Below are 13,867 nucleotides of genomic sequence, written 5' to 3' on the forward strand. Positions count from 1 at the left end.
ACACCATCCTGGCCACACACTCATCTCCCTGCTACCTTCAGGTAGAAGGTACAGGAGCCTGAAGACTGCAATGACCAGGTTCAGGAATAGCTACTTCCCCACAGCCATCAGGCTATTAAACCTGGCTCGGACAAAACTCTGATTATTAAAAACCCATTTTCTGTTATTTGCACTTTATCAGTTTATTTATTCATGTGTGTATATATATATATATATATATTCAGTGCCGTCATATGGACACACATATCTGTTTTGTAGTAAATGCCTACTATGTTTTGTGTGCTGAAGCAAAGCAAGAATTTAATTGTCCTATACAGGGACACGTGACAATAAACTCACTTGAACTTGAACGAACTTATATTGTCTTTCTCCTGACTGGTTAGCACGCAACAAAAAAGCTTTTTGTTGTACCACGATACATGTGACAATAAACTAAACTGAATTATTGCCACGTGTACCGAGACACGGTGAAAATCTTTGTTCTGCATGCGATCCAAAAGGATCAAATATGCAATTGCTAAATACAATCACGCCAAACCCAAGTACAATAGATAAAGGGAACGATGCGAGTGCAGAATCTAGTTCTCAGCATTGTAGCCCACCAGTTCCATAGAGTAGGAGACTCTATATAGACCCGGTTCAGTGATAGATTCTTGTTAGGACCATGTGCAGTTTGGAGGGGAACCTGCAGGTGGCGACATTCACATCCACATGCTGGAATCTTGAGCAAAAATCAACATGCTGGAAGATAGGGGCGGCACGGTGGCATGGTAGTCATTGCTGCCTCGCAGCGTCAGAGACCCGGGTTTGATCTTCAATATGGATGCTGCCTGTGTGCAGTGTGTACGTTCTTCCTGTGACCGCGTGGGTTTTCTCCGGGTGCTCAGGCTTCCAAAGATGGACAGATTTGTCGGTTAATTGGCTTCGGTAAATTGCCCCTAGTGAGGATAAATGGGATAATGTAGAACTAGTGAACGGGTGGTCAGTGTGGAATCGGTGGGCCGAAGGGCCTGCTTCCATGCTGTGTCTCTAAAAAAAATAAGGCAACATCTGTGATACCAGCATCTCAAGTTCCTCGAGTCTCTACCTGATGTTCCTGGAGCTTGCTGTTGTGGACAACTGTCTGTCTAAAGGAGTTTCTGTGTCAGTGGCAACATGATGAACAATGGTCACTAGATAATTATGGCAGTGTGTTTGAGTCCTTGAAGGCGTATATATCAGTGTGTGCGTGCGTGTGAGTGAGTGTCGCTGTGCACGTGTGTATGTGTGGGAGCGTCTGTATGAGTCTGAGTGTCCCTGTGGGTGTCTGAGTGTGTGGGTCCCTGTGCGTGTATGTGTGTGTGCATCTGTATGAGTCTGAGCAACTTGGTGTGAGTGTCTGTGTGCGTGAGTATGCGCGTCTGTGCATCTGTATGTCAGAGTGTGGCTGTGTTGGTGTGTCTCTGTGTGCGTATGTATGTGCATCTGTATGAATCTGAGTGTGTCTGTGGGTGTGAGTGTCTCTGAGTGTGTGTGCTTGAATGAATAGCAGGTGGACCAATGGACCTCAGATAAAGGTGACTTTGTGTGTATGCGTGTGGATTTGAAGATGTCTGTGTGTGCGCATGTGTTCGTGTTTGTGCGTGTATAAAACTGCAGAACATTCTGCATTGGGTACACAATGTCAGTGCAAACAAGTTCCATCATCACCGAGATAAAGTTCAAATTGAATACCCAAAAATCTACTCAACAACAGGAAATTATTGCACAATTAAATGTGATCAGTGAGATAGGTAACACATGCTCGTGTTTACTCTCGCTTTATAGCTATGCCCAAGGATTACTGTTCTTGGAGTTTCCCAGAATGACTGTTTTTAATTTCAGGAATTCTCCGGGAACATGTTAGTGTATTGACATTTTGTAAAAGGGAATTACAAATGCTGGTTTATACCAAAGATAGATAAAATGTTGGAGTAACCCTTTGTTGGAGCAGATCCATGTGCCATGTATCTAAAAGCTTCCTAAACGCCTATCTGGCTCCACCACCACCCTGGCAATGCGCACCAGGCCCCCACCACTCTCAGTAAAACATTTCGTCACGTACCTCTCCGTTATATTTTCTCCCTCTCGCCATATAGCTATGCCCAAGAATGACTGTTCTTGGAATTTCCAAGGGATTTTCCTTGGAATTAATTTCAGGAATTCTCCTGGACCATGTTAGTGTGTTGTATGCAAATATGTGACATTTATGGCATGTGCCCACATGCAAAAAATTGTTGGGAGTAGAATAAACGAGACGCATATATTTGACTATATATATCTCTCCATGTCTTAGTAGTCAGATCATAAGCGATAGGAGCAGAATTAGGCCATTCGGCCCATCAAGTCTACTCTGCCATTCAATCATGGCAGATCTATCTCTCCCTCATAACCCCTGACACCCATACTAATCATGAATCTATCTACCTCTGCTTAAACATATCCACTAATTTGGCCTCCACAGCCTTCTGTGGCAAAGAATTCTACAGATTCACCACCCTCTAACTAAAGAAATTCCACAACTCCTTCTGAAAAGAACATCCTTTAATTCTGAGGCTCTGACCGCTAATCCTAGACTCTCCCACTAGTGGAAACATCCTCTCCACATCCACTCTATCCAAGCCTTTCACTATTCTGTATGATTCATGATGATTCAATGATGACCCCCCCCCCCCCCCCCCCCCCCCCCCCCCCACCCTTCTAAACTCCAATACAGTACAGGCCCAGTGCCGTCAAACGCTCATCATATGTTAACCTACTCATTCCTGAGATCATTCTTGTAAACCTCCTCTGGACCCTCCAGAGCCAGCACATCCATCCTCGGATATGGTGCCTAAAATTGCTTACAATATTCCAAATGTGGCCTTACCAGCCTCGGCATTACATCATGTTTCTGTTTATAAATGCTAGCAATGCGTTTGCTTTCTTTGCTACCGATTCGACTTGCCGAATAACTTGCCGAATAACTTTTTTTGCACCTCCGATTTCTGGATTCTCTCCCCATTTAGAGAATAGTCTACTACTTTATTCCTACCAAAATGCACGACTCCACACTTTGCTACACTATATTCCATCTGCCACTTCTCTGCCCATTCTCCCAACCTGTCCAACCCCTATCCAACCAATCCCTAGTTTATAGATACAGCATGGAAACAGGCCGTGGAGCAGCAGCGCATGTTGCGAGGAGTTATTGAACAGGACTGTGCTGGCCAACATTGCAGTTAAACAAAGGAGCTCAAAGTCTTGGGCTTTGCAAAGACCTACATTCTCGGTGATAGCCTCGTGCTTCAGAGTAAATAAATACAATAGGAAAACTTAAAAGGGATATGGGTCGGGAATGTGATGCAAAGGACAATATACTAAGTGGGTTATTCAGCACTAAAAATGATTAAAATGACCAAATGTACTCTGCATTTGGACAGGTTTATTCATGATTGCTCCACGCTGTATCTCAAAACTAAACTAAATTGGCAGACGAGCTTATCAGGTAGAAGCAAGGAACTGCAGGAACTCAGCGGGTCGGGCAGCTTCGTTGGAGAACATGGATAGGTGATGTTTTGGGTCTGGGCCCTTCTTCAATCTTCAGACTGGTTTATCGGATGCTCTGCTTAACATGAATGTTAAGAATAACCTGTACTGCAAGAAATACGTACACAAATAAAATTTATTGGGAACCTTAGGCAGGATGGAACACACATTGAAATAAAAATACAGAAGTCAGTGGGGAAGAGCTGAACAGGCTGCAAGAGTTGGCATTGGGAACCTGCAAAGAAACAAATCCTATTGCATATTCCATTCAACCCATCCTAGCAGTGGTTACCAAAATCAATCATTCTGCCCCCTGGGATAGCCAGAGAGCTCTCTGCTTGCTATCGGGAAGGGACAAAACCAGTAGTAAACCACATTCTGGCAGTTTAGACTTTAGAGATAAAGGCTCTTCGGCCCACCGGGGCCATGCTGGACCAGCGATCACCCTCTACACTAACAATATCCTAGGAACAATTTACAATAGCCGATTAACCTATGCCTTGTGTGAGGAAGTGAAACAGGAGCACCTTGTGAAAACCCACGCGGTCACAGGGAGAACGTACAAACTCCATACAGACAACACCTGAGGTCAGGGTTGAACCTGGGCCTCTGGCAATGTGAGGAAGCACCAGGTCTACCAGCTGCACCACTGTGTCACCAAAGACCAATTAAACCAGTATCGACTAAACTTGTGCGTTAGATCTGCCAAGGTTTACACGTTTCTTTTTAAAATAGGATGGTTCAGGTCAACTAAAATGATTTGGGTATTTGCAATTCAAATTTAGCAAAGCGCTTTCACTCAGATTAAGCCCAGGATAGAGGAGCAGCACAAACCCTGGAAGGAGGGAGACCTCCAGTGAGGGAAGCCAAGTTTTCAATCCTCTTGTGCCTATCACGACCTCTTACCTGCTGGGAATATAGGGCGATTAACAAATTACATTTGCAGCTATACATATATCCAAAATTGACAAATAATTGGACTATTCTGCACTTTATACAAGGCAAACTTGCAACATGAGAGACGTGCTGGAGTAGCTGAGTGCGTCAGGCTGCACCTCTGGAGAAAACGGATGGGTGACGTTTCGGGTCGGAACCCTTATTCAGACTGAAAGTAGCGGATGGTGGGGAAACTGGAGGTAGGAAAAGGGACACCAAGAGTTGGACCTTTGTAAAAAATCCACGCACCCCCCTCTCACCCGTTCTACTTTCTGTCTGAAGGATCCCTACCTGAAACATCACTTTGTTTTTCTCCAGAGATGCTGCCAGACCTGTTGAGTTACTCCAGCACTTTGTATCCATTTCACTATGAACCAGCACCTGCAGTTCCTTCCTACAGTTTGAATGCAGTAATACAGTACTGCACTAACCGTAGTGAGTTAATATATACACAATTGAGTACAGTACGTCACGTAATCAGGCGAACTTCAAAGGGAGGATGTGGTTTGCATGGTTTTACATGCAGCAGGAACGCTTGTGAAATCTCCTTGGCGTTCAGTCTATGTTCCAGGTCTTGCATTAGTCAATGACTGGAGCGGCCGAGAGCTCACGGAAGCTGCAGGCAGTGTAACCCCTCGCTTCCCCCCTCGACTAGAGTAGTGTGCGTTAAAAACGGGCGTGACCTCTGCACTAAGCCAAGGTGGTCAGCAGCTGTGTCCAAACTTATCTCGAAGGGAGACACAAAAAGGATTGGGTGACGTTTCGGGTCGACACTCTTCAGACTCCAAACTCTTCTCGCCTGTTTAAAAGAAAATCCCTGAAGAATGATTAAAACTATGTTTGCATTGCTCAATTAAAACCAAAAGTAACAAACCCTGTTAGTAAAGCAGAATGGGAAGGTTTCCTGCTCACCATACAAAAACCTCTCACAACAGCAGTTCAGGGTGTCTGCCAAGTCTGTGCAATTTTTCCCTGTGGCTCTTCAGCTAATATAATGTAACATGACACAAAGTGCTGGAGTGACTCAGCGGGTCAGGTCTCTGGAGAATATGGATAGGTGATGTTTCCTGTGAGGATCCTTCTTCAGACTGATTGTAGTGTAGGGTAGGTAAGTTGGACAAACGTTGGGCTGGGACAGAGCCTGGCAAATGATAGGTGGATACAAGTGAAGGGGGTTCGATTAGTAGATGGCTGTACAAATCCCTGTTCTCCAGAGATGCTGCCAGACCTGCCGAGTCACTCCAGTGCCTTGTGTCATTCGTTTGAAAACCAGCACCTGCAGTTATTTTTTGTAAAGTGAGCAGGAACCACGAGTGGAACTGTCACGCCCATCTGGATTTTAAATACTGTTCTTACAAGTACTGCACGATGATTAAATAGCTCTGGGTTTTGGTGAGAAACACAAAGAGCCCAGGGTGTGAGAGAGAGGCAGGGCAAGGTCTGATGCAGCCTCACTGAATCTTGGCCCTAAGATGAGTTATTCATTTTTGTTTTACCAGAACCCTGTGCTGGAAGGAGGGGGGGAAGGGAGAGAGGAGGGAGGGGGGGGAGAGAGACCCAATAGCTCGAACAGTCTGCATCGAGTCGTGGTGTTCCCCTTCACCTCCACCAGGGGGCCACGCAGACATCTCGCCAAGCGTCGACCAGCCAGGACTCCTCTACGTCACCGGTTTGCACAGCTCTCCCGCCACGGTCCGTCGCTTCAGTTCTCCCCACAGCAGGCGGCGCTCCCGCTGGGTTCCCGCCACCATGCCCTTGTTCTCCTGGGCCCGCCTGGACAGGTAAGGCAGGACTTCCTCCACTGGACCATACGGGACGTACTTGTACACTGGGTAGCCAGCCTGGCCTGTGGGGCAATGGAGAGTTTTAGCCGATAGAATCTCGGGTCAGTTCAGTTTAGTCTAATGTCACGTGCACCGAGGCACAGTGAAAATCTTTTTGTCGCGTGCTAACCAGTCAGCAGAAAGACAATACATGATTACAATCAATCCATTTACAGTGTATGATACAGAAAGGAATAACCTTCAGTGCAAGGTAAAGCCAGCAGATTCCGGTCAAGGTCATTAGAGATAGGAGTAGAATTAGGCCATTCAGCCCGTCAAGTCTACTCCACCATTCAATCATCTATCTCTCCCTCCTAACCCCATTCTCCTGCCTTCTCCCCATAACCTCTGACACCTGCACTAATGAAAAATCTCCAGGATAGTCCGACGGACATCAGAGGTAGATAGTAGTTCAGCGCTGCTCTCTGCTTGTGTTTGGATGCTTCAGTTGCCTGGTAACAGCTGGGACGAAACTGTCACTGAATCTGGAGGTGTGCGGTTTCACACTTCTACACCTTTTGCCCGATGGAAGAGGGGAGAAGAGGGGAACGGCTAGGGTGTGACCCATCCTTGCCACCAAACCCCAGCCCAAATCACAGCATATTACTGGGGATACCACAGGTGTCAGAGGTTACGGGATGAAGGCAGGAGAATAGGGTGAGGAGACATAGATCAGCCATGATTGAATGGTGGAGTAGACTTGATGGGCCGAATGGCCTAATTCTACTCCTGTCTATTACGAACACCAAATCATCGAGGCTGACACTCGGATAACGAGGCTTGTACATTAAGAGCACTTGTCTTTTATTGATTGATTCTTATCTCCATCACTTTAAATATTTGATTATCCCAAATATATACCACTCACTACAAAATCTGTATTTGTTTACATCGAGAGATACAGCATGGAAACAGACCCTTCGGCCCAGCGAGTTCATGCCGACCATCGATCACCCGTTCTCACTAGTTCTATGTTATCCCACTTTCTCTTCCACTCCCTACATGCCAGGGGGCAATTCACAATTAACCTACAAAACCCACAAGTCTTTGGGATGGGGGAGGAAACTGGAGCAAACAAGGAGAACATGCAAACTCCACACAGACAGCACCCCGTAGGCAGGATTGAACCCAAGTCTCTGGTGCTGTGAGACAGCAGCTCTGCCCGCTGTACCACTGGTAGAACTTTGCTCTTTCCTCTCGAGATCTGAGAGCACATGTTTCTTGAGTAGGATTTGAACCTATGACCTCCACAGGCATGAGGCAAGATCATTAACAACTCAGATATACCATGGAAGGCACAAAGTGCTGGAGTATCTCAGCGGGTCAGGCAGCATCTCTGGAGAACATGGATAGCTGACGTTTCGGGTAGGGACCCTTCTCCAGACTGCCATACAAAGGATTGCACTAGTCTGAAGCAAGGCCCTGTTATGAACCATCGCCTGCATGATAATGTATGATGAGGGTTTGACGGCACTGGGCCTGTACTCGCTGGAGTTTAGAAGAATGAGGGGGAACCTTACCGAATAGTGAAAGGCCTGGATAGAGTAGATGTGCAGAGGATGTTTCCAATAGTTTGAGAGTCTAGGACTAGAGGGCACAGCCTCAGAATAATAGAACATACCTTTAGAAAGGAGATGAGGAGAAATGTCCTTAGTCAGAGGGTGGTGAATCAGTGAAATTCATTGTAACAGACAGCTGTGGAGGCCAAATCATCGGGTATTTTTAAGAGAGTTTGATAGATTCTTGATTAGTACAGGTGCCAGGGGTTATGGGGAGAAGGCAGGGGAATGGGTCGTTCAAGAGGGAAAGATAGATCAGCCTTGTTTAAGTGGCAGAGTAGGTTTGATGGGCTGAATGGCCTAATTCTGCTCCTATGGCTTATGAACTGTCAATTTCCACCACGAATGCTGCCTGACCGGCCGAGTTCCTGCGGCACTGTGTGTTTAGTGGCGGATTACACAGCACAGCGCTGGGTGTAGAAGGGTGGGTCTGGAAGGTACGTACCAAGGGGGAAGGTGATCTGATCTGACATCCCCAGCAGTTGGCCAAAGTAGATTTTCCTTGCTGAAGGGTGAAGACCTAGTTCGTGCATCCTGCAAGCAAAAGAAGCAGCAATTAGCAACCAATGGTCCAGTCTGCAAGCTGGCATTCCCCTTTAAAAAACAATTATTTACAATAATATGTACAGTATGAAATAAATCCAAACAAACCCCACCAGCATGATACAAATCAAACAAATATTCTTCAATGCTAAATATATTATTATACAACTGTATCACCATCCTTATTAAGGATGCATTCCACCCCCGCGTGGTGCCCAGCGGACCCGCAAATCCGCCCGGGCACCCGTGAACAGCGCGCAGTCCCTCTCTAATACAACTCAGGGTTCGGAGTGGGTTGGAGGATGCACTGCCGGGAACCAAGGAGGGGGCGAGTGGAGGCAGAACAAAGGAGGACCTGGTATGGTATACTTTGTAATCAGCTCCCTTTATATGGCGACTATTTGCACTGAAAGAATTTCACTGTGACTTGGCACATGTGACAAAAAAGTATTCAATTCAATTCAAATCAATGTGGTGTTGTGAAAGATCGCCTCTATTCACCGACACATTGATTACAGATACCAGAGCCTCAATCATTGACATTGCACAGCGCAGCATTGTCTAAGGGGTCGGAATCCTACGGCCCCTGGGCCGAATGTGGCCCGTAACCCAAAATCATCGGGCCCGCAGGCGTGTTTTTTTTCCAGTAATTATCCGGCCCGCAGACTTCCTTCATCTCCGGTACCTCCCGGGCCCGAGGCTGCGGCGCCCAGACACGGTGATGCAAGGACGCCTCCTCTGGCGGCTGCAATGGCGGAGGCGCCAATCGCCAAGCAGCTCCGCTCTAAGATCTTTGGCGCCGAGCTCTGGCTGTACCACATCCTGCGTAAAGCCGCTGGCGCGACCACGCACCTTCTGTGTCTGGGCTCCACTGTCGGGATCGGGGTTGTCAATAACCGGGGACGAGTGAGTGTGAGTATTTGAGCCACTGCCTCTGGACAGAGCCAAGGTAATGGTCCGTAGATGCGCCATGTTGGTGAGCACCTGTAACTAGGGGCCAGTGCTCCGGGTGGGGTCCTCGAAGGGAACTATGTGAGCATGTGATAGATGTGGCCCGCGATCCACTCACAGACATGCGTCCTGGCCCCTATGCAGAACAAGGTTGCCGACCCCTGGTCTAAATCATCGTGAATACTAAATCCAAGATGAAACAAGAGAGAATATGCATCCGAAAAATAAGTTTGTATTCCTTGGGATGGGATCGATTCATAGCAACAGTAGACAATATGTCCACCTCGCATGGCACCTTAGTTAGCTGGTTAGCTTGGTTATTGCCACGTGTACCGAAGTATGGTGAAAAGCTTTTTTGTTGCAGTCAGTGGAAAAACTATATACATGACTACAATGAAGCCATCCATAATGTTGAATTACAGGGTAAAGGGAATAATGTTTAGTGCAAGATAAAGTCCAATCAATGATCGTCCGGGTGTCTCCAATAAGGAAGATGGGAGGATAGGGCCATTCACTAGTTGGTGATAGGATGGTTCAGTTGCCTGACAACAGCTGGGAAGAAACTGTCCCTGAATCTGGAGGTGTGTGATTTCATACTTCTATACTTCTTGCCTGATGGGAGAGGGGAGAAGAGGGTAGGACTGGTCCTTGATTATGCTGCTGGCCTTGCCGAGGCAGCGTGAAATGTAGATGGAATCAATGGTTTGTGTGACGGTCTGGGCTGCGTCCACAATTCTCTGCTATTTCTGGCAGTCTTGGTTGGAGCTGTTCCCAACCCAAGCTGTGATGCATCCCGCTAAAATGCTTTCTATGGCACATCTGTAGAAGTTGGTGAGAGTTGTTGGGGACTGCGAGCTGCCAGAGTAGGATGTTTGGACATTTGGACATCTGAAACCTCAAAGAGGCACATGGACCAAACATGGGCAAATGGGACCAGCATCGATGAGGCATGGACGAGTTGGGCCAAAGGGCCTATTTCTGTGATGTATGACTATTACTCTATCCACACTCACCCCCAGATGCCCAAGAGGGAAAGGAGCAGGAAGTAGATAGAGAAAGTGAGATTTATATATTAAAATAACATTTTTAGCCACCAAGTTTAAAGTTTGCTGGACTTGGCCCAGCTGGTAGACTGAGGAAATGGGAAAGAAGAGACACGATATCTCAATCAGTTCAGCTCCATCAGGGGAAGAGGGGTTAACATAGGGACGAAGAGGACAGCATCCCTTTAGGACGTGAGAAAGCCAGCTGGCTGTGGTACCTCTGCAGTGTGTAGTTGACAGTCGCTTCGTTATGGGAGGCCACCATCACATTGGCCCTTCTGTTCACTTTGATTTCATCCAGGATGTAATCCAAGCACCTGCAATGCGAGCAGCAGAACGTCAGGAACCCCAGTAACCCAGAGCACTCCACACCACCACCCCCGCATGCGTACACTACTCAGCGGGTCAGGCAGCATCACTGGCGAAAAGGAAGAGTTAACGTTTCAGGTCGGGACCCTACCTTCAGACCTGAAACGTCACCCATTCCTTCTCTCCAGGGATGCTGCCTGTCTCGCTGAGTTACTCCAGCATGTTGCGTCCATCTTCAGTGTAAACCAGCATCTGCAGTTCCTTCCCTGCAGGGACACAACGCTGGCTGAACAGACGACACTCATTGTGGTCGTGTGATCTGAGCTACCACACACCATACCACAACCTCAGGGGGTAGCAGGTTATACTGAGGGTGCAATCTAGCCCATTCAAGATATACCCAGGCTGGGGGGAAGGGAGGGCCCTCAACTGTTCCTTTGAGTCATTATCGGGTTAATTGACCGACAAACCCGCTCGTCTTTGGGATGTGAGAGGAAACCAGAGCACCCGGAGAAACCCACGTGGTCACAACGAGAATGTGCAAACTCCACACAGACGTCATCTCCATTGGTAGAAAGCTATGATCCGGCCCTTTCATGTACATCCATTACACCCCTGTGAATATTGGGCACTGCCTTCCTTGGCACTCAGCTGCTGTCTACCTGGTTAATCCGGGGCGACTCAGGACGCAGCGGGTAGAGCCACTGCCACAATCCTGACCCTGGGTGCTATCGTGTGGAGTTTGCACGTTCTCCCTGTGACCGTGTGGGTTTCCTCCGGATGCTCCGATTTGCTCCCACATCCCAAAGACGTGCGGGCTTGTAGGTTAATTGTCTTCTGTAAATTGCCCCCTCGTGTGTGGGGAGTGGACGGGAAAGTGGGATAACAGATAACTAGTGTGATCGATGGTTGACATGGACTCAATGGGCTGAAGGGCCTGTTTCCCTGCTGTATCACTTAACACGCAAACAAAACAAACTCTTCATTGACACCCCGATCCATTCACAAGTCTTCACTCGCCCTCATCTCCATTCACAACTCTGTAATTTCACCATCCTCTCCATTCACAACTTCACTTCACTCCCCCTTTGAAGAGGCGTCCACGATACCTGTGGTACATGACATTTGTGACTTTGTAACTCTCGTTGATGGGATCCTCGTATCCAACCTCCTTGGCCCGCTTTCGCTCCTGCTCCATGTACGCTCCCCTCACCAGCTTTGCCCCAAAGTACCAGTTCTCTCTCCGGGCCAGTTCCACATCCACTGTCACGTTATCGTAAGCATCCTGCGAGGAGGAGAGGGGGGGGGGGGGGGGGGGGGGAATGAAGGAGAACGTGTAAAGCATCTCACCCTGCCTCACCGCCCCTAATCAGCAGAGCTTCAACGAGGAACTAAAGAACAGCTCAGAGATATTATTTTGAACTACTACAGCTGTACAGTAGAGAGCAAAGATAGACACAAAAAACTGGAGTAACTCAGCAGATCAGACAGCATCTCTGGCGAAAAAGGAATAGGTGAAGTTTCTGGTTGAGATCCTTCTTCAGTTTGAAGAAGGATCTCGACCTGAAATGTCACCTATTCCCTTCGTCTATCTGATACTATCTGACCCGTTGAGTCTTTGTGTCTAGCTCCAGCTTTTTGTGTCTATCTCCGGTTTAAACCAGCATCTACAGGAGAGAGCAGACTGACTGGCTGCATCACGGCCTGGTTCAGCAACGCAAACGCCCAGGAATGGAGGAGATTATAAAAAGAGGTGAATACTGCCCAGTCCATCACAGGTACCGACCTCTCCACCATGGTAGGGATATACATGATTTGCTGCCTCAAGACGGCAGCCAGCATCATCAGAGACCCACACATACCCTGGCTGCCCTCTCATTTCACTCCTACCATCGGCAGGAGCTTGAAATCTGTAACGTCCAGGTGCAGGAGCAACATCTTCACTACGACTATTTAGGCGATAAACCCTGCAAATAAGCTCCAAACTATATATACTTGGGACATTTATTTTTGACTTGGGTCATGGGTTTAAGGTGAGGACATATGTTTAAGGCGTGAGGAAAATTGAATAGTAACCCGGTGGGTATATGGAATGAGTTACCAGTGCAGGCGGTTGAGGCATGTACTATAGCCACATTTAAAATACATTTAAACATGTAGATGGATAGGAAAGGTTGTGGGATATTAGCAGACATGGGGGACTAGAAAGGGCATGTTGGTTGGCACGAGCAAGTTGGGCTGAAGGGCCTGTTTCCATGCTGTATGACTATGACACGAGCACTGTACATGATCACAGTCTACCTGTGCGCTATAAAACCAATGCACTCGTGACTGTAAACATGGATGGATTATGTCCTTTACAGGTGTACGGATAGGAAGGGTTGAGAGGGATCTAGACCAAATGCAGGTGAATGGGACAGGCCCTCGGACTCACCTTCAGGTAGCACTGGTAGGTGTTGAAGATGACGGGCTTCTCCGTGTTGAACTTGCGCTGCATCTCCAGGGTCAGTCTGCTGATGGCCGGCTGGAAGTAGGTCTGCTCAGCGTCAACCATGAGGCAGACGCCCATCTCCAGGGCTCTCTGTAGGAGACAGGAAGGTTCACAGGTTAATGTCCCAATTTGGCCTGAGGAGGAACATTACTGCCGCCTCTGGGCTGTAGACCATGGAACAGTGCAGCACAAGAACAGGCCCTTCGGCCCACACTGTCCTTGCTGGACACAATGCCAAGTTAAACTAATCTCCTCAGTTATCCATGTTCCTCCATATCCAGGTGTCTGCCTCGGACTTGTAAATGCCACTTGATATCTGCCTCCACCCCCGGCACTGTGTTCCAGGCACCAACCCCCCTCTGTGCATAAACCCTACCCCGCATATCTCTTTTAAACTTTGCCCCTCTCACTTTAAGCTATGCCCTCTGGTTTTTGACATGTACACCCCTGCAAAAAGGTTCTGACTGTCTAACCTATCTTTGCCTCGCATCATTTTATATACTTCTAACAGGTCTGATAGCATGGAAGTCTTATATACTTCCATCAACCTGTTCTGGAGGAAACAATCCAAGTCTGTTTAATCTCTCCTTTTAGCGAATACCCTCTGATCCCTGCAGCATTCTGACAATCCTCTTCTCTCCAAAGCCTCCACATCATAAGCTCATG

General features: G+C 47.6%; 1 protein-coding gene across 2 annotated transcripts in view; it reads right to left on the reverse strand.

Moving 5' to 3' along the window:
- Positions 1-3,664: 3,664 nt before the first annotated feature.
- The window catches only part of LOC129709458 (proline dehydrogenase 1, mitochondrial-like), a 34,104-nt gene continuing 23,901 nt past the window's right edge, over positions 3,665-13,867 (reverse strand). For both annotated transcript variants that reach the window (XM_055655869.1, XM_055655870.1), the window contains 5 exons: positions 13,145-13,291; positions 11,820-11,995; positions 10,620-10,718; positions 8,310-8,398; positions 3,665-6,328 (listed from right to left, as the gene is read on the reverse strand). In XM_055655869.1, coding sequence (XP_055511844.1) covers positions 6,141-6,328; positions 8,310-8,398; positions 10,620-10,718; positions 11,820-11,995; positions 13,145-13,291 — 699 coding nt within the window. In that variant the 3' untranslated portion in view covers positions 3,665-6,140. The remainder of the gene's footprint in view (positions 6,329-8,309; positions 8,399-10,619; positions 10,719-11,819; positions 11,996-13,144; positions 13,292-13,867) is intronic.

Source organism: Leucoraja erinacea, chromosome 25, assembly GCF_028641065.1.
Source record: "Leucoraja erinacea ecotype New England chromosome 25, Leri_hhj_1, whole genome shotgun sequence".
NCBI classification, from domain to species: domain Eukaryota; kingdom Metazoa; phylum Chordata; class Chondrichthyes; order Rajiformes; family Rajidae; genus Leucoraja; species Leucoraja erinaceus.